This window comes from Lissotriton helveticus, chromosome 6 (assembly GCF_964261635.1).
Source record: "Lissotriton helveticus chromosome 6, aLisHel1.1, whole genome shotgun sequence".
NCBI classification, from domain to species: domain Eukaryota; kingdom Metazoa; phylum Chordata; class Amphibia; order Caudata; family Salamandridae; genus Lissotriton; species Lissotriton helveticus.
In genome coordinates this window covers 1,488,708,397-1,488,732,268 of record NC_136067.1, presented here as the reverse complement: position 1 = coordinate 1,488,732,268, position 23,872 = coordinate 1,488,708,397, and the positions used below count along the sequence as shown (strand labels likewise).

Here is a 23,872-nt window from a genome sequence, read left to right as displayed (position 1 = left end):
GATGGTAGGGGGTGTGTTTAGCCAGCTCGTACCTCCTTGCTGGAAAATCAGCCATTATGGATTTGGAAGGATGATGCACTCTGGGACAAACTAATGCCACACTCTACAAGATGTGGTCATAACTATGAGGAGTTGCCCTGCTCTCATTGGTCAGCAGTGACCTGGTGCTTGACCCAGAGAATTTTGAATAAGTATCTGAGAGGGGCAGATCCCTCCAGATCTGCTGCTTGAAACTGAATGGAGCAGGAAGTGCCCTGCTGGAAAGTTTTTTTGCTGTGCAAGGAACTCTAAGGCCTGACCCATGAAGACTGCACCTTCTGAAACTACAGCCCTGCGGATTACCTTGCTGCCAAAGGACTAAGAGTGGACTCCCTGCAAGCTACAGGTTAACAGAGCTCACCTGGACAGCCCCACAGAGAATTCAAAGCCTGGAGTACCAGTGGATTTGTAAGGGTTTTGTTCAAGTGGATTGCGAAATTGAAGTTTCACACTTTTAAGGACCCTATTGGAGATTCCAGAACCTTGGATTGTGTGTTGGATACTTTGGGACCCGCAAGCAGAACGCCAGGAAGGTGTTCTAACTGGACCCCGCTTGCTGAAGAAGGCAGACCACTACAGTGGTGAGAATTTTTCAGAACAATTTATAAAGGTGTGTCCCTGACAGAGAAAACGAAATGACTTAAAGGGGCACTGCTGGTTTCTAAGCACTAGAAAGTGACTAATCTTTAAAATTTCATATCTCTGGTTCCCTACAGTGAATTATTTTCGTTTTGGTGTCATTTAAAAGATAGAAATATTGCCTATTTTTATAAATTGGTGTTGGATTTTTATTTTGTGTTGTGTCTTAATTATTTAGTGAAATGGTGTTTTTGAATGCTTTACATACCTGTCTTTGAAGTTAAGCCTGTCTGCTCGCAGCCACGTTACCAAGGGTTGAGCAAAGGAATAATTTTCTATGACCTATGCTGAGTCCTATTATGTGTTAGTGGCCTTATTGCCAGTGGCACACCTACATTTGCCCCTATCAATAACCCACTTTCCAACATTTGGTGTTCAGCGGTGTGGATGAGGACTTGTGTTTAAAAAGTACACCTTTCAGCGAATAATTTAAGATTATAAAAATCCTCTACATTGCCTTAGAGCAAAACTTTTGAGTTAGATTTTTCGAACTTGGACTAAACTGTTTTTAATCCATTGTTTTGATTTTTCCAAATTGTTCTAAGTCTATTGTGCCTAGTTTTTGTGACCCAAAACTAGGGAACCATGGAGCTGGACCTGGCTAAACTGTGCCAGTTTAAGATGGCGGATCCTAGGGAACAGTGTAGGCTTAGGGGGCTGCGTCCTGCAAAGGAGATGAGGAAGGCAGGGTTGCTTGAGTCCCTAAAGGCCTGGGCCAGGGCAGCGGAGGAGAACCCAAGGGGGTGGGAAGATTTCCCCCCCCCAACCTCACCCGAGAGAGGGGTGAGTATGAGACCTTTCCCATTGTGACTAGTGTTAGCCAGGTGAATCAAGGTGGTGGTGGGAGTGGGGAAGGGTCCCTTACTTAGGTACCACTACTGTCCCTTGCAGAGAGACAGCCTCAGGCTCAATTAGAGTTGATTGCCTTGGAGAAGGAGAAATTTGAATTGGCTAAGAGAAAATGGGATAGGGAGAAGGAGAAAAGGAATGGTGCGGGGAAAGTGAAGAAGATGCTTAGATGTCCAGGGGTTGTAGATTTGAACCGAAACTTCCCAAGGGCATAGTACCTAAGTACACTGAGGGAAATGACATTGACAAGTGGCTAGCAGCTTTTGAGAGGGCTCTTAAAATGAGTAGGGTCCACTCTAGATATTGGGGTGCACTCCTGTGGGAGTTGATTCCAGTAGCTGGGAGGGATAGGCTCCTGACCCTGAAGGGAGAGGATGCAGAATCATACCAGCAGATGAAGGCATGCTTTGTCAAGAGATTTGGTCTGACTCCAGAACAGTACAGGGTGAAGTTTAGAGGCACGCAGAAATTGAGTTCAAAGTCTTGGGTAGACTTTGTGGACGTTTCAGTAAAGGCGCTGGAAGGCTGGATTGTCGGTAACAAAGTTGACACATATGAGGGATTGTATCATTTGTTTTTGAAATAACACATTTTGACTCATTGTGCAGAAGAGGAGTTACGCCAGTATCTAGTGGACTCTAAGCTGACAGACCCCAGAGAGCTGTGGGAATCAGCTGATGAGTGGGTGAGAAACCGGGTTCCATTCAGCACCAGGGGGGAGGACCAGAAGAAAGGAGGACAGGTCCCTCCCCAGGGGAAAGCCCAGGGAAACGAAGGTCAAAAACCTAAGGAGTCCTCCAAAGACCCACAACAACCTGCACAAGGAGGGGGGCCCGAGCCAACCCAAAGTCGAAGGGAGGGGGTTCCAGGGAAAGCCTGGTAGGTTCTTTGATCCCTCAAAGGTGGGTAAGTGCTTTGACTGTAACCAGCCAGGGCATAAGCAGGGAGATGCTGTCTGCACCAAGAATCTCCCCCCTAAGGGGCCATCCACAGGGATTGCAAGTGTCAGTGTAGGGGTGGAGGGTGGTGTACAGAACAGCAGGTGGTAGAAGCAACCTTAGTGTCCCTGGGTGGGGTGAGTATTGCCACCCTTGCTGCCTTACCTCCAAACATGGACAAGTACAGGCAGAGGCCTAAAGTGAATGGGACTGAGGTTGAGGCTTTCAAAGACACTGGGGCTAGTGTAACTATGGTCCTGGATGAACTGGTGCTGCCAGAGTGGTTGTTACCTGGTGAGTTTCACCAGGTGAGATATGCAGACAGCACTACCAAACTCCATCCCATGGCTGTGGTGGATTTGGAATGGGGAGATGGGACAGGCCCTATGAAGGTAGCTGTGTCAAAAGTGCTCCCAGTCCAGTGTTTACTGGGCGAAGATCTTGAAGCCTCTGCGTGGTCAGAGGTGGAGAGAGGACTCCATATGAAAATATTGGAGCTCCCTGAGTGGGTATGTGCTGTGACTAGGTCACAGACTAGCCAGAAGGGAGGGACTGTACACTTGCACCCTGGAACAAATGGCCAAGCATCCAAGGACAAGGGCACTGGGCCTGGTGAGCCAGCCCAGGGAACTCGAGAGGTGCAGGAAGAATCTAACCCTGATGGGGAGGATATGGCCTCTGAGGGAGGGACTCCATCCCTGCCAGAGCTGGCAGATTTGGCCGAGCTGACAGGAGCAGGTGGACCCTCCAGAGAGGAGTGCAGTCAGGGACAGCGTGACTGTCCCACCCTTGAGAGCTTGAGGCGGATTGCTGCTAAGCAAGAGGAAGGGGATGACAGTGGGTTTCACAAACTCTACTGGGAAGATGGACTGCTTTATACTGAGGCCAGAAACCTCAAGGAGGGGGCCACCAGGAGATTGGTGGTGCCCCAGAAGTACAGAGAGTTCATCCTGACTTTGGGTCATGATATCCCCTTGGCAGGACATTTGGGACGGACAAAGACATGGAACCGGTTGGTGAACCATTTCTACTGGCCCAATATGTCTGAAAAGGTAAAGGAGTTTTGCAGCTCTTGTGTCACCTGTCAGGCCAGTGGCAAGGCAGGGGCAAGACAAAGGCTTCCCTAAAACCACTGCCAGTGGTTGGGGTTCCTTTTAAAAGGGTGGGGATGGACATTGTTGGTCCCCTGGACCCACCTACTGCATCAGGGAATAGGTATATCTTGGTGGTAGTTGACCATGCTATTAGATAGTTCAAACAAAGCAAGAGTGTCCAAGGGTATAACTAGGATACAAATGGAGCAAAAAGAAGTCTATGACCCCTCTCGGGTCAGTATAAAAAGCCCTCACTCACCAACCTGGTTGGTGACATGCTTCATCATCGGGCTCCACTGAAGAGGCCGAGTGCCTCTCCAGTGTGCTGCAACGCCAGAACTACTGCGGAGCGGGTTTTTGTGGAAATAGACGTGTAGTGAGTGAATTAAGAGGTGAAAGTGATGTCTAAAAATGTCAGCAGTGTATCAAAAAAATATTTATTGCTTGATCACTGGGACAGACTTAAAATCATGTAGGAAAAGGGTCCAAATAAATTGTTTGGTTATTTCCAGTAATTTAAGTGACTGTTTCTTAACTGTATCCTAGTTATACCCTTGGACACTCTTGCTTTGTTTGAACAATCATAACCGGGGACTAAGAGTGTTCTCCTGACTCTCCTTACCTCTCCTTTGGTTATCCCATGCTATTAGATACCCTGAAGCCATACCTCTTAGAACCATTGATGCTCCTGCAGTGGCTAGAGCACTGCTTGGTATATTCACCAGAGAGGGTTTTCCAAAAGAGGTGGTGTAAGATAGGGGCACAAACTTCCTGTCCAGCTATCGCACTGCTATGTGGGATGAGTGTGGTGTCAACTACAAGTTTACCACCCCCTATCACCCACAAGGAAATGGTCTTGTTGAGAGATTCAACAAAACTCTGAAGGGCATGATAAATGGGTTGTCAGAGAAACTCAGGAGGAGATGGGATGTTCTTCTCCCATGCTTACTGTTTGCTTACAGGGAGGTGCCACAGAAAAGGGTTGGTTTCAGACTTTTTTATTAGCTGATGTTTGGACACCCTGTGAGGTGGCCATTGAGCCTGCTAAGAGAGTCTTTAGAGAAGCCTCTTAAAGAAACTAAGGACAATGTGCTTGATTACGTGCTAGGCCTGAGATCTAGAATGGTGGAGTACATGTACAAGGCAAACCGGAAACTGGAGGCCAGCCAGGAGCTCATGAAGCACTGGCATGATCAAAAGGCTACTATGCCTGAGTATGCTCCAAGACAGTTGGTGTGGGTGTTGGAGCCTGTGGCTCCCAGGGCTCTCCATGACAAGTGGAGTGGGCCCTATCCAATATTAGAAAAGAAGGGTGAGGTTACCTATTTGGTTGACCTTGGCACCCCCAGGAACCCTCATAGGGCCCTGCATGTGCATAGATTGAAACCCCACCATGACAGGGCAGACATGACCATGTTACTGGTCACTGATGAGGGTGTGGAGGAGGAAACTGAGCCTGTGCCCGACCTCCTTTCCACTAATATGCAAGATGGGTCAGTGGAGGGAGTTGTACTCTCTCCCAAATTGACAGACCAGCAGCACAGAAACTGTAAGCAGGTGCTGGAGCAGTTTGCAGGCCTGTTCTCTTTGACCCCAGGCATCACTGAGTGGTGTGTGCACCACATTGACACTGGTGACAGCCGACCTGTCAAAAATAAACTGTACAGGTCGTCTGACCACGTCAGAGCCAGCATTAAAGCAGAGATCTGAAAGAGACACGTTAGTGATAGATTCCTTACCTTAGAATATCCCCAGGCATCAGACTAGATCCGGAAATTTTTGCGTAGCAGTACCCTTGCGCGTCGATAGGCGTCGTCTGCGACTCCGCGTCCGTCGTAGGCATCGTGGGCGCCGTGATGATGTCGTCGGAGTACTTAGACGCCGCCTCCGCGTGCTGACGTCAGTTCTTCTTTTTTTCTGCGCCAGCAGCGCAGATCCGGAAAAAGTGGTACCTTGGTCATTTTTTGACTAAAACTTTTTACGATCCTTTTTGATCTTTCCTTCAAGTCTTAGACTCCGAACGGTGCCAGTAGGGATGCCAGGTTTTAAGCCTTGTGAGGATTGTACTCCTCATCGTCGGTGTCTCCACTGTCTCGGCGTCGATCATGACGACAAGACCTGCTCCGACTGCCGGGCCCTAACCTCGAAAGCTAGGCGGGAGCGGTCCCGCAAGCGACTCGAGCTCCGGCAGTCGGCCCCGCGCCGTGAGAGGTACCGGTCCGGACGGTGGTCGAGGGACCGGTCGCGGGAGCGGAACCACCATAGCTCCGGGAGTCGACATCACTCCTTAGGGTCGAAGTCGTCAGGTAAGCACAAGAAGTCGAAGAGACATCATCGCTCTTCTGACTCCCCCCGACACTCGCACGACGCAGCCGGGGGTTCGGGTGACACCGCCCACGCGGCTCCGTCGGAGTCGAGGGCGTCGCGTCCGGCCCCACACCCTCCGGTCCCTGGGCCATGCGCGACGCCGGAGAAGATCGAGCGGTTCCTCATGGCCATGAGGTCCCTCACCCCTCCGACGGGCTCCGCGGCGCCTTGGGGCCCAGCGGACCCGTCTGGGGGCCCTAGCGGGTCGGGGGCTTCGGTCCCGACGCCATCGGGCACTTCGGCCCCGACGCCGCCGGCGACGCAGGGCCCGGCAACGCAGGGCCCCACTGGATCCGCTTCTGGATCCGGGTAGTCGCCGGTTGACTTGACAACCTCACCGGCGCCGGTCCCTCAGGTGTCACCTCCGGCGTCGTCTTCGGGCGGCGCCGTCCCCGATACCTCCCTCGCTCCGGTTCCGGCGCCGGAGCGGCGCCTCTAAGCGCCGCTCTCGACGCCGTTTGGAGAGTTCATCTTCCATGAGTCGGTCCCATCATTTGACACCCCTGAGTACCAGGAGATGGGTGATGAGGAGTATTGGGAGGGGTCTGAGGACCCTCTGACATGGGAGTGTCAGTCCCAGGAGGACTGGACAGGTGAACTTGGAGAAGCCAGTGGTCTGGACACCTCGCCAGACACTGGTTTTGTCTCACCTCCTACCGTGGCTACGGAGGAGGGGGCAACCTACAGTGTGTTGCTGACGCGGGCGGCCAAGGCCTTGGGCCTTGAACTCCCTGTCGCGGCCGTGAGGACTAACCTCCTCACTGAGGTCCTTAAACCATAGTCAAGCTCGGCTGAGCCTCTGCTGCCGTTTAATGAGGTCTTGACCGACGTTCTTTTGGGCACTTGGTCCAGGCCCGCTACAGGTTCGCCTGTAGATAGAAACGTGGCCAGACGCCACCGCCCGGCCCCGGGCGACCCTTGTTTCCTGTCCACCCACCCCACCCCTGAGAGCCTGGTGATCCAGGCCTCCAATTCCCAGACCGCATTCCCGTCGGCTCCGCCTGACAGGGAATCCAAGAGGTATGAGCAATACGGCAAGAAGGTATTCTCCTCCGTGAGTCTGGGACTGCGGTCTTCCAACACCACATGCCTCTTGGGCCGTTAAAACCACTCTCTGTGGGATACAGTCTCGGACGTGCTGCCAGAATGCCCATTGGAGGTACGAGCTAAACTCGGCCAAGCCCTTGTGGAAGGCCGAGATGCGGCACGTTATTCTATCCGGTGTGGACTGGATACCACCGATTCACTGGGCAGAGCGATGGCAACGACGGTGGCGATTCGTCGCCATGCCTGGTTGAGGTCCGCCAACTTCTCGGCTGATGTCCAGAACACACTCATGGACATGCCGTTTGAAGGCCGTCGCCTTTTTGGCGACAAGGCAGACCATGCGCTTGAGCGCTTTAAGGACTCCTTGGCTACGGCCAAGTTCTTGGGCCTCTCGGCCCCGCGCCAGCAATCGGGTGCCATTCGCTCCTTTCGTGGCCAAGGAAGGGGTGTACCAACACGTGCTGCCAGCCACGCACGGCAGAGTAATACCCAACGCGGTGGCGGCTGTGGAAACCGCCGTGGCGGCGGTCGGGGACAACGGTGAGGACAGTCCACACCTTCCCCCGCAGCATCCGCCTCAAAACCCTCCTAGTCCGTGCTTTCAGGCCCATGTGTCGCCAGTGGGGGGCAGGGTTCACCATCACCTCCTCCACTGGCGCACTGTCACATCGGACAGGTGGGTGCTGCAAATCGTCCAAAGGGGCTACTCCCTCCCCTTCGAGGCGACTCCTCCAGCCATGCCACCGCAGAACCACCGTGTATCGGGGGATCATTTGCGACTTCTGCAGGAGTAAGTTACGGCCCTCTTGGCCAAGGGGGCCATCGAGCGCGTTCCTGGGCCAGAAGTAGGGTGTGGTTGCTACTCCCACTACTTTCTGGTACCCAAGAAGGGCAAAGGGGGCCTACGCCCTATCTTGGACCTCCGGAACATCAACGGCTTCCTCCGGAAGGAGAAGTTCAAAATGCTGACACAGGCTCAGGTCTTAGCTGCCCTGGACCCAGGAGACTGGATGGTAGCGTTGGACTTGCAGGACGCATATTTCCACATCCCCGTCCTGCCGGCCCACAGGCGCTACCTGCGGTTCACGGTTGGCCACGAGCACTTTCAGTTTACCGTGCTCCCCTTCGGCCTTACCAGTGCCCCACGGGTGTTCACAAAGGTGATGGCGGTGGTCGCAGCTCATCTGCGCAGGTTAGAGGTTTCAGTCTTCCCCTACCTCGACGACTGGTTGTTGAAGGTGGGCTCGCCCCAGACAGTCGTCAGCCACCTCCAGACAACGGCAGACCTCCTGCACCAGCTGGGGTTCTCCATCAATGTGCCGAAGTCACACCTGTGCCCCTCTCAGAAGTTCCTCTTCATCGGAGCGGTTCTCGACTCGGCGTAGTTTCGGGTTTATCCACCCGAACAGCGGGTTCAGGATATTCAGGCTCTGATTCTTCTCTTTCAGCCTTTATCCCGGATCTCGGTCAGGTTGACGCTGCGGCTTCTGGGGCTGATGCCCTCCTGCATCCTTCTGGTGCATCACGCCCAGTGGCGGATGCGGGCTCTGCAGTGGGGCCTGAAGTTTCAGTGGGCCCAGCATCAGGGCAACCTCTCCGACCATGTCCTGATCTCAGAGGGCACTTCGAGACAGCTGCAGTGGTGGCTCATGGACCGCGATTGGGTCAGCGGCAGATCCCTCTCCCTTCTCCAACCAGAGCACGTAGTTGTGACGGACGCGTCCCTCCAGGGCTGGGGAGGCCACATGGGAGAGGCGGAGATCAGAGGCCTCTGGTCTCCGGCGGAGTCCCGGCTCCACATCAACCTTTTGGAGCTCCCCTCTGTTCGGGGGAGTGTAGTGCAGGTGTTCACAGACAACACCACCGCCATGTGGTACTGCAACAAACAGGGTGGGGTGGGGTCGTGGACCCTTTGCCAGGAGGCTCTGCGCCTCTGGCAGTGGCTGGAACATCAGGGCATGACCCTGGTGGTTCAACACCTGGCAGGTTCTCTGAACGCCAGGGCGGACGAGCTCAGCCGTCGGTGCATGATGGATCACGAATGGGGTCTGAACTCGGACGTGGCGCAAGGCCTCTTTCAGCAGTGGGGAGAGCCTTGGTTAGATCTATTCACCACCGAAGAGAACGTGCAATGTCATCAGTTCTGCGCGTTGGAATTTCTAAGGCGGCACTCGCTCGGAGACGCTTTTCGTCGCGAGTGGAATTGCGGTCTGTTGTACGCCTTTCCGCCTATACCACTTCTGCCCAGAGTGCTGAAGAAGATCAAGCGCGACCGGGCCCAAGTCATCCTTGTGGCTCCGGACCGGGCACGAAGGTACTGGTATCCAGAGCTGCTCAGTATGTCAGTCGATCCCCCGGTTCGTCTGCCTTTTCAGGAGGACCTTCTGTCGCAGCAGCAGGGGACGGTCCTCCACCCGAACCTGTCCAGTCTCCACCTACATACGTGGAGATTGAGCGGCGGCAGTTGAGGCCATTTGACTTGCCTCTTGAAGTCTGTGATGTGATTCTGGCAGCTAGGCGTCCCTCCACAAAAACGGTATACGCCTGCAGGTGGAACAAATTTGTGGCATGGTTCACAGCAAAGGCTGTGGAACAACTCTCTGCCCCACTTTCAGAGGTTCTTCTTTTCCTTCTTTCTCTTGCCCAGCAGGGCTCTGCTCTGGGCACTATCAAAGGCTACCCCTCGGCTATTTCAGCCTTCTTAAGGCTTCCTGATCAGCCTTCTCTTTTCAAGTCCCCTGTTGTAAATAGATTCGTGAAAGGCATCACACACATGTATCCTCCTGTTTCCTTCGTGATGCCTCAGAGGAACTTGAGGGAGTCCCCTTGCAGGACATCTGTCAGGCAGCAACGTGGGCCTCGTTGCACACGTTTGCTAGGCACTATTGCCTGGACAGCCAAGTCCGGCGAGATGGCTTTTTCGGCCGTTCCATTCTCCATGACTTTCTGGTGTGATCATGGTTCGCAGACCCACTACAGAGGTTGGTATTGCTGGGGTATCTATTCTAAGGTAAGGGATCTAACACTAACGTGTTTCTTTCAGATGCACAAGTTACTTACCTTCGGTAACGATATATCTGTTAGAAACATTAGTTAGTGTTAGATTCCTCACCGCCCCACCCATCCTCCCCGTTCTGTGAACTGATATCTAGGGTTAAGGGCATTCCTTTCAGGGCCCTAGTTTCATGGCACCAGTCTCGGTTTCTATCACGGCTCTGCATTCCTGGCACGGAAAGCTATGTACAGAACTGACGTCAGAGCGTGAGGGCGGCGTCTAAGTACTCCGACAACGTCATCCCGGCGATCCCGACGACGGACGCGGAGCCGCAGACGACGCCTACCGACGAGCAAGGGTACTGCTGACGAAAACTTTCCGGATCCAGTCTGACACCTGGGGATATTCTAAGGTAAGGAATCTAACACTAACTAATGTTTCTTACAGATATATCGTTATCGAAGGTAAGTAGCTTGTGCTTCTGGTGGGTAATGGCACCTGATTGGCTGCAGTTTGGGCTATACAAAATGACTATGATAATCATGAGTGTGGACGTTTTTTCTCTTGTAGCTTAGGGCTACTTTACGTCCTGGTTGTTTATTACCAAGGTATTTTGGTTTTTATGTGCATATTAATGCTTTTTTATGTACCGTGGGACTCCCACTCCGACTACGGGGAATGATTCAGGCATGTGAATCTATGAAAGACACCAATACTGGAGAACCACAGATTACAGGTAAGTAAATATTGTTCTTTTACCTCCTCACAGCTGTGGTCTGCAAGTAAGGATTGTGTTGCCTCACGATAAACTTTAGTTGTGGTGCAAAACCTGACAGAATGGTACTGGTATGTCCATGATGGAAGAAAGCAGACCAGTTCCACTACAAAGTAAGCAAATTATCCATGTTCTAGTGTCTTGGCTAGGAACCTAAGAGATTGGTTAGCTTTTTCCTGTAAAAAGTTGGTGGAGGCATGTGTAAAACTGCAACTTTTTCCAGCGATTTGCTTGATTTTATTTTCCTTTTATGAGACAGGACTTACTAGCATCTTCCAAAGTTATGGTTGCACCCTATGAATATCGAATCACCAATATCGATGGGACAGAATAGTGTGAACAGAATATTGAAATTAAAATATAGGCAGGTAAGTAAGTCTAGATTTTCTATATGTAACTCCACATATATGTACCTGCGTGGTACATTTATCTTCAAGGTACGTAGATTTGTGGCCTGATTCACAAAGACAAACATACCCTTTTGTCTAAGTTTAAATTTGTTTTGCTATTCATAAAGGAATGATCTGAGTAGTATCCGCAGTCATAAAGATACTACTCGTAACATTCCTTTGTGAATAGGAGAAAAGGGTAAACTTACACAATAGTGTAAGTTTACATTTGTGAATCAATCAGTGTGCTACTGACCTGTGAGGGTCCCAAGGCAATGGGGGAAGGCGTACAGCTCCGAGTCAGCCGAAGAGCCAGGTTTTGAGGCTCTTCCTGAAGGTGTGCAGGGTGTGGGAATGTCTGATGTAGAGCAGGAGCTTGTTCCAGGTCTTTGCCGCGATGTAGGAGAAAGCTCTTCCTCCCGCTCTGCGGATGCATGGGGTTTTGGCAGAAGTTTCTCTTGGGTATGTGGAAGGAGACTCTTTCGTTGAGGTATTGGGGTCCGGTGTTTTGGAGGTATTTGTTGGTGTGAGTGAGTAGCTTGAAGGTTACTCTCTTCTCGAAGGGAAGCCAGTCATTGGAGATCTGGAAGGTGCTAGGTGATGTGTTCATGTCGTAGGATGCAGAGAACGAGTCTGCCCACGGTGTTCTGGATGGTCAGGAGTTTACGGAGTAGGGATTTGTTGATTCTGTAGTCCAGTCTGCTTGTTATGAGTGTGTGGGTGATGGTCTTTCTGGATTCAGGGGGATCCACTTGGAGGTCTTGCGAAGGATGCAGAGGGTGTTGAAGCAAGTGTAGGTGATTAGGTTTATCTGCCAGGTCATGGTGATGGAGAAGTTGAGTATGATTCCAAGGTTCTGTGCGTGGCCCCTGGGAGTGGGGGTTTGCCAAGGGTGGTGGGCCACCAGGTGCTGTCCTATGCTGAGTGGGTGGGTCCGAGGACGAGGACTTCTGTCTTCTCTGAGTTGAGTTTCAGACAGCTGCTTATCGTCTAGGATGCATCATCCTTCCTTCCTTCCTGGAAGCTTAGTCATGTGGTGCGGGGAACATTCGCGAGGGAGAGGATGAGTTGGGTGTCATTGGCATCGAATACTATGCTGAGTCCATGCTGTCTGACGATGGTGGGGAGGGGGGCTTAGTAGATGTTGAAGAGCGTGGGGCTGAGTGGGTTCAGAGAGGAAATTCGTGAGTCTGATTCTTTGGGTTCGGCCGGTGAGGAAGGAGTGGATCTAGTCGAGTCCGGTTCCCTGTATGCTGACGTCGTGCAGTCTGGCGGTGAGAGTGCAGTGGGAGACTGTGTCGAAGGCTGGAGAGAGGTCTAGTAGGATGAGGGCCGTGGTGTGGCCCTGGTCGAGGAGAGTCCAGATGTCATCTGTTGCGGCGGGGAGGGCGGTGTTGGTGCTGTGGCTGCTGTGGAATCCAGATTCCACAGCAACCACAGGGTCGAGAATGGAGTTGTCTCTGATGAAGTTCGTTAGCTGGATGTTGACGACTTCTCGGTGACTTTAGCCATGAAGGGGAGGAGAGAGACGGGTCTGTAGTTTTTTAGGTCCGTCGGGTCTGCAGTGGGCTCTTGAGGAGGGGCTTGACTTTTGCGCATTTCCAGTCGTCGGTGAATGTGCCGAATTCAAAGGTGGCGTTAATGGTGCATCATAGCTCGGGTGCTATGGCAGCGGCAGCTCTGTGGAAAATGTGTGGTGGGCAGGGGTCCATGGGGGCTCCTGAGTGAATTCACTTCATGATTGTGGCGGTGTCTTTGATGGAGACCTGAGTCTAGGCAGGGATGGTGGGCTGTCTGGCGTTGCTGGAAGAAGGAGTGGTTTCGGTGTCTGGTGTCTGTTCATTGAAGTTGTCGTAGAGGGACTTGATTTTCAGATGGAAGTAGGAGGCAAGTTTGTTGCAGAGGCCCTGGGAGGAAGTGACGTCCGAGGCTTCGCTGGGGGGTTTGGTGAATTCCTGAATGATGCTGAAGAGTTCCTTCGAGTTGCTGAAGTTGGCAAGGATTTTGTTCTGGATGAAGGTCCTTTTGATGACTCTGATGCGTTGGTGGTGTTCTGTCATGGTGTTCTGTTAGGTGGTCCGGTCTTCCGAGGTTTTGCTGTTTCCCAATAATTTCTCGAAACATCTGCAGGTGCATCTGGATTCTTGGAGGTCAGTGGTGAACCAGGTGGCTTTCTTGGGGTGCCGTCTGTCGGTGTTGCGGAGGGGGGCGAGCTTGTCAGAGCAGTTGGTGATCCATCTGTGTAGTTTTCGGCTGCAGAGGTGACGTTGGTCTTGGTGGCAGAGGGATCATGGTTGAGGGTGGAGTCAAGGTGCTCCTCTGTGACCTTTCTTCAGTTCCTTCCCAGAGGGCGAGGTATAGGTTTGTGAGCAGTGGCTTTGTCGAAAGAGAAGTGTACTCAGTGGTGGTCCATCCAGGGGCGTTGTGTGGTATGGCTTAAGTGGATGTTGTTCCCCCTGCGAAGATGGGGTCAAGGGTGTGTCCTGCCTTGTGGGTAGGGGTGGTGATGAGCTGTTTCAGTCCGATGTTGGCGAGGTTGTCCAGGAGGGCAGTGGAGTTGGGGTTGCTGAGGTTGTCGAGGTGGAAGTTAAGGTCTCTGCTCAGAATGTAGTCCATGGAGGTGATGGCGTGGGGCGCAATGAGATTGGTGATGGTTGTGGTGAATGCGGTTCATGGACCGGGATGTCTGTAGGCGAGGGTGCCGTGTAGGGTCGTTCAGGGGCTGGTCTGGATCTGGAAATGCAGGTGTTTCGTGTGGGATGAGGAGTCATTTGTGCTGGAGGTGGTGAGTCAGAGAGAGTTCTTGTGCGCAAGGTGAGTCCTCCTCCTGGGTGGTTGGGGTGGTCCTTATTCTGGATCTTGTATCCGTTGGGGATGGCGGTATCGCTGTTGGGCGGAGGTGGAGTTGGCCCTGGTTTCTGTGAAGAAGGCAAAGTCCAGTGAGAGGGTGTCGAAGAGGTCCCAGATCTCTACTGCGTGTCTGTGCAGGGAGCGTACATTGAGGAGGATGCACCTCAGGGCTTTGTGTGTGCTGACCAGCGGCGCGCCTGCTGCGCGTGGCTTGGCAGCAGCCGCATTCAATAGGGAACGGGGAGGGAAACGCAGCTGAAAGGTGGGAGCATGAACCAGGAGGGGGTGAGGGGCTGCAGGGGCAGCAGCAGTGGGAAAAGAGCAGCGAAAAATAGGCACAATACAAGTAAAAGAAAACAGGACACAGCAAGGCACAGTAATAGCGAAAAATATAAAAAACTGAAAAACAGGCACAATAACAGTCAGACCGAAAAGACAGACAAACAGAGAAGGCTGGTGTAGCGGACCAGCAGAAGAGCAAGGCTCTCCCACTATACCACCAGGGATGAGGCGCAGGCAGGAGCCTGCGAGTGGAGGAGGGCCTCAAACACCTACCTGGACAGAAACGTGCTGGGGGCAGCGGCAGCAGCGCAACAACTGAGCTGCTAGAGTGGAGAGCAGAGTTCCTTGACCAGGGTGTCAGAGGTCTTGCTCAACCGCTCGCACAGCTGCTGCCATTAAATAGGAAATAGAGAGGGAAACGCAGCTGGGAGGTGGGAACCGGTAGGGGGGAGGGGCAGCAGCAGCAGGAAAAGGGCAGTGAAAAACAGGCACAATACAAGTAAAAGAAAACAGAGGACACAAAAAGGCACAGTAATAGCAAAAAATATAAAAAACAGTAAAACAGGCACAATAACAGTCAAGACAGAAAAGACAGACAAACTGAGAAGGCTTGCCCAGCGGACCAGCAGAGGAGCAAGGCTCTCCCACTGGGGATGAGGTGCAGGCAGGATTGCGGGTGGAGGAGGGCCTCCAACATCTACCTGGACAGAGAGGTGCTGGGGGCAGTGGCAGTGGCAGCGGCGCAACGATGGAGCTACTAGAGTGGCGAGTTCAGGGGTCTTGTGTAGTTAGGAATAGTGTATCTATACTTCCCTATATGCATTTACCTTTTGACATTTTATCCCACAACATTCTGTCCTCGATATTCGTATGCCGCAATGTTCTTGGTGTTGATATTCAGTAGAACAATCAAATTTATGTACTGAGAGGCTCCCACCAATATGGTAGATTTAGAATAGATTATTTACCTTCTAATAAAAAGTCTATATCAAATAGGCCAAGTTACATCTCATGTGCTTTAAACGCATGCCATTACAACACGGTCATTACAACGACCGCGTTGTTACATTGCATCCCATTACAAAGCAAGTGATTACAACGACTTGCTGTAGGGGGCCGCTGGATTTTGGACTAGTATAATTTACTATTCCAACTCCAGTCTGTGCAACAGTAGGGAAGGTATTTTAATCCAACACCTTCTGCCCCCTACAGCAGTCTTTATGCCGACTTGTGTTGTAATGGTATGCGATGTAACAACGCTGTCGTTTTAATGACTACATTGTAATGGCATGCATTGTATCGCATGCGTGGTAAACAATATTTACCATCTGGCACTAAAACACTTGAACAATAAAACATCATTATAATCAACCCTCCATGTAAAATATATGAGCATAGGAGTGTAAAATCATATAATAATGTTTGCATCACAATGGTTGAATTCAAGTCTGCTTCATGAGTGTCCAGAGATACTTTTTTTTTTAATGCACTATCTTTTTATTTGATAAATAGAACATCAAACACATTGAACCACAATGAAATGTTAATTGAAATGGTTTGATGTTGTCTATCAAAACAACATCTTTATGTTTGACAGTGTTCTGTACCAACAAATGCAGGGTGTTGCTATGGAGGCCAGTTTCTCCCCAAGCTATGCCTGTTTACTAATGGGCTGGTGGGAGGAACTGGTCCTCATGGAACAACACAGATTAAGCATTAGCAGAAATGTTCGATTATGGTTGAGTTTCAAAACCTTTATTGAGACTTGGTACGGTACATCAGTGTAATAAACATTACGGCGGATCCAGAAGTTGCATTATATAACAATGTTGTACACCCTTCCGTATCTAGTTCAGCAACAGCCTCCCCTCCCTCTATTATTCTGCATGACAGTTCGTTCTCCAATGTCACAGTCAATAGGATAAATCTGCAAGTACGATAATAGACTACCTACACATCGATAATTCGTCATCTCATTTATCCTTAAACAATATGCAGTCTAATACCATGGTCCAGTAATGCATTACTCTCTCCAGGTAGTATATCCCGATTCGTTACCTTTGGGGACCCCAGCTCAACATTTCCAGAAGCATTCACTCGCTATCGGGCCTTCCGACAATGAGAGTTTGGCCTGAGCTGCATCGTACATAACCCTCCCCGCTTCTGTGACCTCTTGTCTTTGTGCAGCAGTGTCCCCTTGTGCTAACAGATAACTGGTCAATGGGCCAAAGATATCCTTCGGGCGGGACTTCATGGATAGCGATTCGGCGGAATACCCTAAATTTTCCTGCCATGTAGTCAAGGTTTCAATCCAATCTTTAAACTTAGGAGCTCTCCCCCTCCCCCAGTGGCATGCAATCTGCCTCTTCACCAAGAGCAAGCCCGTAGCAAGGTATTTCTTATGCGGAGTATTGATGTCCTGCGAGAGGCCCAAGAGTCCCAGCAATGGGCAAGGGTTAAGCGTGATCCCCAACATGGTGGATAGACCTTCAAACGTTTGCGTGAAATGAAATGAATGAAATGAAATGAAATGAAAAGATAATTTATATAGCGCGGTGGCTACCCTGGGGCATCCCAGCGCTCCAAAATAATGTAACTTGTGGGCAAGTCCACGCCAGGTGGAGAAAATCCGCGCCCTCCCCGCCACATCTGGTGCACCTGTCATTTTCTCGAAGGTGGATTCTGTGGAGCCCTGTGGGGGTATGATACAGCCTATGTAGGAATTTGAAGTGTATCAATCGCAGACTACTGTTTCCCGTGACAGCTTCCGTGTGGGTGCAGCTGCGCTCCCATTGTTCATCAGAAAGTGTAACCTCTAAATCTCTGTCCCATTCCTGCCTAGCTTTGCTCCCAGTTGGTGGCTGCGCTTCTTGAGTGTGTCTGTAAAGCAAGGACACCACATGTCTGGGGGGTTCCTTCTCTAAAAACATCTGTAGTGCTTCTAATGTAGGCGGTTCCTCTGGAAAGGCCGGGGTCGCCGCTTTCACACTCAGTCGAAGTCTAGTGTAGAGGAATGTGTCCATAGCCATGGTTGTGTGCTGGTTAAAGAATTGATCTAAGGTGCGGGATCTCCCTCCAATATATGGATCACCCCAAGTGGAATAATTCAGGTTATCCAGCATCTTGCAACAGATCCCTTCCTGTGTGACAGCTAGCAGTGGATTGTGTTTCAAAGGCATATTGGGAGAGTATAACATCGGGCGTTCAGCTTTTGGGCTATTTTCTGCCAGGCGCTCACCGTACAGTCTACCGTGGACGGGTCTCGCCCACGTTCAATAACTTGTGTGAAGAGATAAGTCGACAGGGTGTTGGCGCCATGTAGCCGTCTTCCACAGCAAGATGGGGCATATAGGGCGGAGGGTGGAACCAGTATGTCGCAAAATGGGCCTGTGCACAATAATAATAGTATTCAAAATTGGGCACATCAAACCCTCCCTGACAGTACGGCAACATCATAGTGTTAAGGTTTAGTCGCGGCTGTTTCCCTCCCCATATGAGTCTGGAAAGCTGCGTTCTAAGTGTTTTAAAAAAGAAGCTGCCGGGGTGGTACGGGATGTTGGTGAAAAGGTATAGTAATTTGGGCAGTAGCACCATTTTGATCAATGAAATCCGCCCTGCCATGGATAGGGGCAGATTCAACCATTTGGTAATGTTATCAGTGATTTTATCTTTGGCTGTACCGTAATTAGCCCTCATTAAGGCATCTTTATTTCTAGTAACGTGGATGCCAGGACATTTGACTTCTTTCATCTCCCAAACCAATGGATAATCCAATTGGTGTTGCAGGGTAGCGTCTGTTAGGGGGAAAACCGCCGATTTAGACCAGTTAACCTGGATGCCAGATAGGGCTCCGAATTTGGTGATTTCTCTGAGAACAGGATTTAGATTTTCATGAGGTTTGCAAATATATAGGGTTATGTCATCCGCATAGAGGGAGACAAGTAGCTGCCTGGCCAGGTAAATCAAAGCCTTGTCCTTGTGGTGTTGGCGCAGCTTTGTAGCGAGAGGTTCGATTGCCAAGGCAAATAGGATTGGGGATAAGGGGCACCCTTGGCGTGTTCCCCTGGAGATGGAAAAAGAGGGGGATCTTGCGCCATTTAGTAGCACCGATGCTGTTGGTCAATGATACAAGAGTTGGATGCACTGAAGGAAAGAGGTGGGCAGACCCAAGCGGCTCAGTACACCCATTAAGTAGTCCCACTCCAGGGAATCGAACGCCTTAGTGGCGTCTAAAAACACTGCCACAGCAGAGCTATTAGTATCAATATCCTGAATGACTGAGGCCAGGGTTCTGAGATTATGAGCTGTAGCTCGAGCCGGTATGAACCTCGCCTGGTCAGGCAGTACTAGTTTTTGCATGAGGAGGTTCAGCCTGGTCGCTATGACTTTTGCCAGGATTTTCATATCGCAATTCAGTAGGGATAGTGGTCGGTATGAGTCACAGCTTCTTGGGGGTTTCCCTGGCTTGAGCAAGGAAGTTATAACTGCTTGACGCATAGACTCCGGCAAGCAACCTTCTTCTGGCGCTGTGTAAAATACTTCCTTGGGGATTGGAGCAAGTCTATGGACGAGTGTCCACAGATACTTTTACTATAATTCACTACTTGTCTCTTCAATTCCATAATAATTGAATAACTTCAGTTGACATGGCTGACTCTTATAAGTAATGTGCTGAAACAGTAGCATTGACATAAAGTTCAAATATAGTATGTGGATTGCAGCATAGAATTAAACCAACCACATGAATGACTCCAAAAACATCATGCCAGGACTACCCATGCAAACAGAATTACTGTAGCAGATTGTACAGCAAACAAATATCAAAGTACGCCTTAAGACTAATTTAAAAGCCTACTTTATTCTGTAAGTAGTGAATTGAAGCTCTCAAAGCCTAGGTACGTAGTGAGTAAACATGGGATGGGACAAAAATGGAATAGGCATGTCTTGGTAGTAACAGGTTTCAAAATTTTTATTTACTACATAGGCTGAAGCATCCTTTCTATTTTACCAGAACTGCCATAGGTATAATAGCTATAGTTCCATATGTACACTGAGGAAAAAGTAACTCCACATCATTTTATTAAACAAAAATATAGAAAACTGGTAATCGTAGATTTCTTTTTATAAATGCAACAAAGATAATTTCTATAAAGTTTGTTAACCTTTGCCTGAGACTGACTGGATCTGCGTGGTCCTATGCCCTGCTGTGGCTGTAATTAGATTTTACCAACCTAGAGAAGCGGTCTGAATGCTATCCATCAGGATTCAAAAATGCCATTCAGGTCAGCTGTCTTTTTGAACATTTCTGGACAGACGGCAGGGATGTTAATTATATGTCTATGCTCCTTCATTGTAATCAATAATTGTGAGGGGAGAAGAGAAAAGAGATAATACAAATATCCATCACAAAAGAAAGGCAAGAACTCTCAGAGATTCATGTTTATTAATCAAACAAAGCTTTGGTGTGAGGCTGTCTTTGATTCACGTATCCTCATAGCCAGATTAGCTCTTGTCATCCTTGGAGGTAACTTGAAACCATAACCAGCCAGAGTTCATTTTCAACTAGTGGGAAGGCAAGACATTCCATCCTGGTACTGTTCTACTAAAGTGAGATAGCAGAGCTACAAACTTTTGTAGTGTGCCTCTGCAGGCTTGAAAATGCTCTGAACAGTGCCCCCTTAAGCAGATTTACCCCACGCCTAAAGAAGTGCTACAAAATTGTGACTTGACCTGGTCTGGGAAACTGCCATGTATAGGTCCAAGGCCTCTTACCAACCACTGCTGAGATATTACAGTTTTTAGGGGCGCCCACAATGATAGATTCCAAACACAACTGGATATGGGAGAAGAATGGAAGCCAACTGGTGTTTGTCGGGAAGAGGACCAATGCCTTGAAACCTGCTCCCAATGTCACTCAAGTTTTGGAAGCGTTTTGCTGTTTTCTTACAAAAACGTTTTATCAATACCAATCACACACCTAATTAACATGTCATAACTGGTGATATTTACTTCATAAGCTGCCTCTACACTCTACCTTTCTTCATGGCACAGTTTCCAATCATGTTTGGGTGGCCCTACTGGACTCCCATGCTGGTTATAGAAAATCAGTTTGTTAAATTATCAGTGAGAGAAAGATGTCACTATCTAAATGTAAGTTGTGACTGAGCTCCCACTTTTGCCAAAATAATCTGAATTCACAAATGTTTCTGTGATAAAAAGCTGTCTCACTCAAGGTAGCTTCTCTTAACCAACCCAGCTTTCCTAAAGAAATACATGTGGCATATGTGCAACAACTAACGATTATAAGTGTACTGTTTGTAAATAACTTGAAATTTAGAAATAATTTTATATAAAATGAAAAGGGTACTATAAGTAACATTCCATAAAAATGAAGAACTTCAGAATTAGAGGTCTAAAATAATTGCAGAAAAATTTCTAAGAATTCTAAGATGCAATTTTTGCCCTTAATAGTTACATTTTACTCTTAATCTAGACTAATATAATGGTTAGTAAATTCAACTATTGCGTAAAGCAGTGTATTTATAACTTATGCCTAAGCTTTTCATAAGGCGGCCACAACTCAGCCTTTGGAGAAAACTATATGTAAAATTCCATCCAAGGACTATTTTACAACTCATGACATAATGATTTATTTTTCCTTTTTCTAAAATACAGTTCAAATGTATCAGGCTGTTAAGAACATTGAGTCCTGAAGAAGTCAACAAATTTTGCATTGCTGCAGACCTATTATTTTATATTGTTTTATTCCTGCAAAAACTCAATACTGTAATTTAAAAAAGAAAAACGGTTTCCTTAACAACACTAGGAAAGTAAAAGTCCAATGTCAGTAAATTTATTTTTGGATTTGTAAAGCAGGAAGGTTACCCAGAAACAGGTTTCCCAGTGCAAACGGGTCGCAAGAACAGATGGCTGATTTAGTTGGTATCTGAAGTCCAAGGAGTTATTATTTGCCCTGAGGCTGATCGGTAGGGAGTTCCAAAGTTTTGGAGCAAGATATGCATTAGAATACCCCCTGCCTCTGGCTTTTTGATTCTGGGGATATCGGGAAGACATTGATTATTTGACCTCAGTTCTCTGTTGGCACTGTAGAGTTTGATGAGGTGACGGAGGATCTGCAGACCAGGCTTATATTTTGTGTGATACACAATACAGATTGCTTTAAAAAACAGTATTATTTTGCTTATCAACAACCAATGAAGTGTGACAAGTTCCGGACAAGCAGACTAAACTGTAGGTATGCCCAGCAAAGTGCGGGCCACAGCATTATGAATGGCTTACAATTTCTTGATTATTGATAGTGGGCTGCCTAAATAAAGACAGTTGCTGTAGTCCAGGTGGCATACAATAAGACATTGGACCACTATTCTACGTGCTTCCATGGGAAGTCATTTAAGAGCCTTCCTCAGAGCTCAAATGTTGAGCTGTCCCACTAGAACTTTGTGCCTAAAAATCTCAGAATAGAAAAAAACCCTAAACTGAAGCTGCTGTAGTTGCATTTTTTCCAGTGAGGCTTTGCAGTTTGTTACGGGGCTAACTTTTGGAAAAAGTAATTTTTTTTTATTTTTTTATGTTAAATTCTCCAAATATTCAAGTCCTATTCTTCATACCTCATTGAAGAAGGTGAATCAGGTTATTGTCCCCCCAGTGAAACTGGGCCAATTCTGCGTATCTCTGGGGCTCAGTAAATCCCAAAATGTAAAACAATACTATCGGAGCACCCGATGGTTATGGAAGAAAAATTAAAAAAAAGACAAGTCTGGAAGAGGGAGAAAGTTATCTACGAGAAGCACTACCATTTTAAAATAGGTATATTATGCAAGCCAGTATCTTAATAATCATGCTGCTGTTGTAAAATTATGAAGACTGTAAAGAGCTGCCCTGACCCTCCTCAAAAATCCCAGGTGACGTAGAACTGAATATGTGTCCAGAGCGACTTCCTCATCAAAGCATATTCAAATAAGTCTTCTCTACACATTATGTGATTTCTACAGCTAGTACAAATGATTACTTGCCTATAATGTTAATTTTTTTTAAAAATATGCATTTTGCTGATTCATTAATGATGTTGAGATAGTCCTTTAGTAACCTTTGTTTGCTGTTATAAATTTGTTTGCGTTGTATGGTGAACAAGGGTGAACAAGGGTACCCCAATAGTTGAACCTGGGGTGAATTAATGTTTTGAGAAAACAATGGTTCCTTAGTGCTTATCCCTAAAGTAATACCTTTTGTTCTCATTCCTGGCGCAAATTCCTGCGTCTCTGCCCAGGAACAATTTAGCCACTTAGGAACCATTGTTTTCTCAAAACGTTATACATTTGTTGACACAGGACAAATTGGATATTGGATTTAGTGAAATGCCTCTTTAGCTATTGGAGGTGAATTGATGTTATGCAATACATATTATGCAACTAATGGTTACATATATTGATCTTTGAAAAATGGCTTCAATTTATATGTATTTCTATTAAATAAAATGCTCTGCTATTTGTAGGACTCAAGTCAAATTGAACTGCTAAAGGAATTAATGGATCTCCAGAAGGATATGGTTGTAATGCTGCTATCCATGTTGGAAGGTACATGCCTTTGTGTCTTTTTTCAGTTTGGTCATAACCTCCCTATTAACCTTAGCAAAAGATTAATTGTGATATGAATGTCATTAATTTAGTGTGGGGTTGTGCTAACTTTTATGCTTAGAAGCTCAGAAACCTATCTGCGATCAATTGATTTATAGCTTTTTGCAAGTCACTGGATATTTTGCAAGTCATGGATATTTTAATCTCTTTAGGATTCACAGCCAATACTTTGCAGTCCAATGCATTGATGAACAGCAAAAGTAATTCAAAGTGGAAGAGCCAGACATGCTTTTTAAGTTTTCCATGGTAATCTATCTGAAAATAAATTTGGAAGCATCATTTCATTTTATGGGTAGAAATGCCTCCACATCAACATATTAATGCCAAGAATTATAAGATTCTGGCATTGATAGTCATCAGCATGATTTGTTATTTGTGTTCATCTATTTTTCCCAAACATGGATATCAACTGCACTAGGGGCCCACACTTGTGGCGGAGGCCTGCCCCAGACTCGTGTCAGAGGCTTGCCTCGCGCTCATGGCAGAACCTCTGCAATGACTAATTGAAGTGCGTAGGTCCTGTCATGAGCGCTTGTGAAATACCATCACAAGAACCTACGAGAATACAGTTTCTCTCATATTGGCCTAACAGGAAGCATAGCAGACCTCACAAAGCCATGGCCTACATTTAAATAAAAGGACCCTGTCACAGAGGCAGGGCATATAATAATATGGCTCTGTGCTGAGAGTAGTTTGTAACACAGAGCATTGCCTGTTGTTCGAACTTTCTCATGGTTCTTGTGCCCCAAAAAGTCATGCTTTAGCCAAAGGTTGTCTTGTTTTGGCACTGAACTAGGATCAGTAAAAAAGGGAGGACCTCCCTAGTTTAACATATCATAGCCATGGGATAGCCATGGGATTCTCAGCCCAAGATCACTACTAAGCCAGTCCTAGCTGCAGGGTAACTCCAAATGGATACCCAAAGCAATGGTGGTAAAAGATTTAACAGATCCT

The 23,872-nt window shown here is 48.2% G+C and overlaps 1 protein-coding gene across 1 annotated transcript in view; it reads left to right on the top strand.

Moving 5' to 3' along the window:
- RYR2 (ryanodine receptor 2) overlaps window positions 1–23,872 on the top strand; it is a 3,071,198-nt gene that overhangs the window by 2,582,593 nt on the left and 464,733 nt on the right. Inside the window, exon 84 of the mRNA XM_078648003.1 lies at window positions 22,777–22,858. Within this exon, the coding sequence (XP_078504129.1) occupies window positions 22,777–22,858 (82 nt within the window). The remainder of the gene's footprint in view (window positions 1–22,776; window positions 22,859–23,872) is intronic.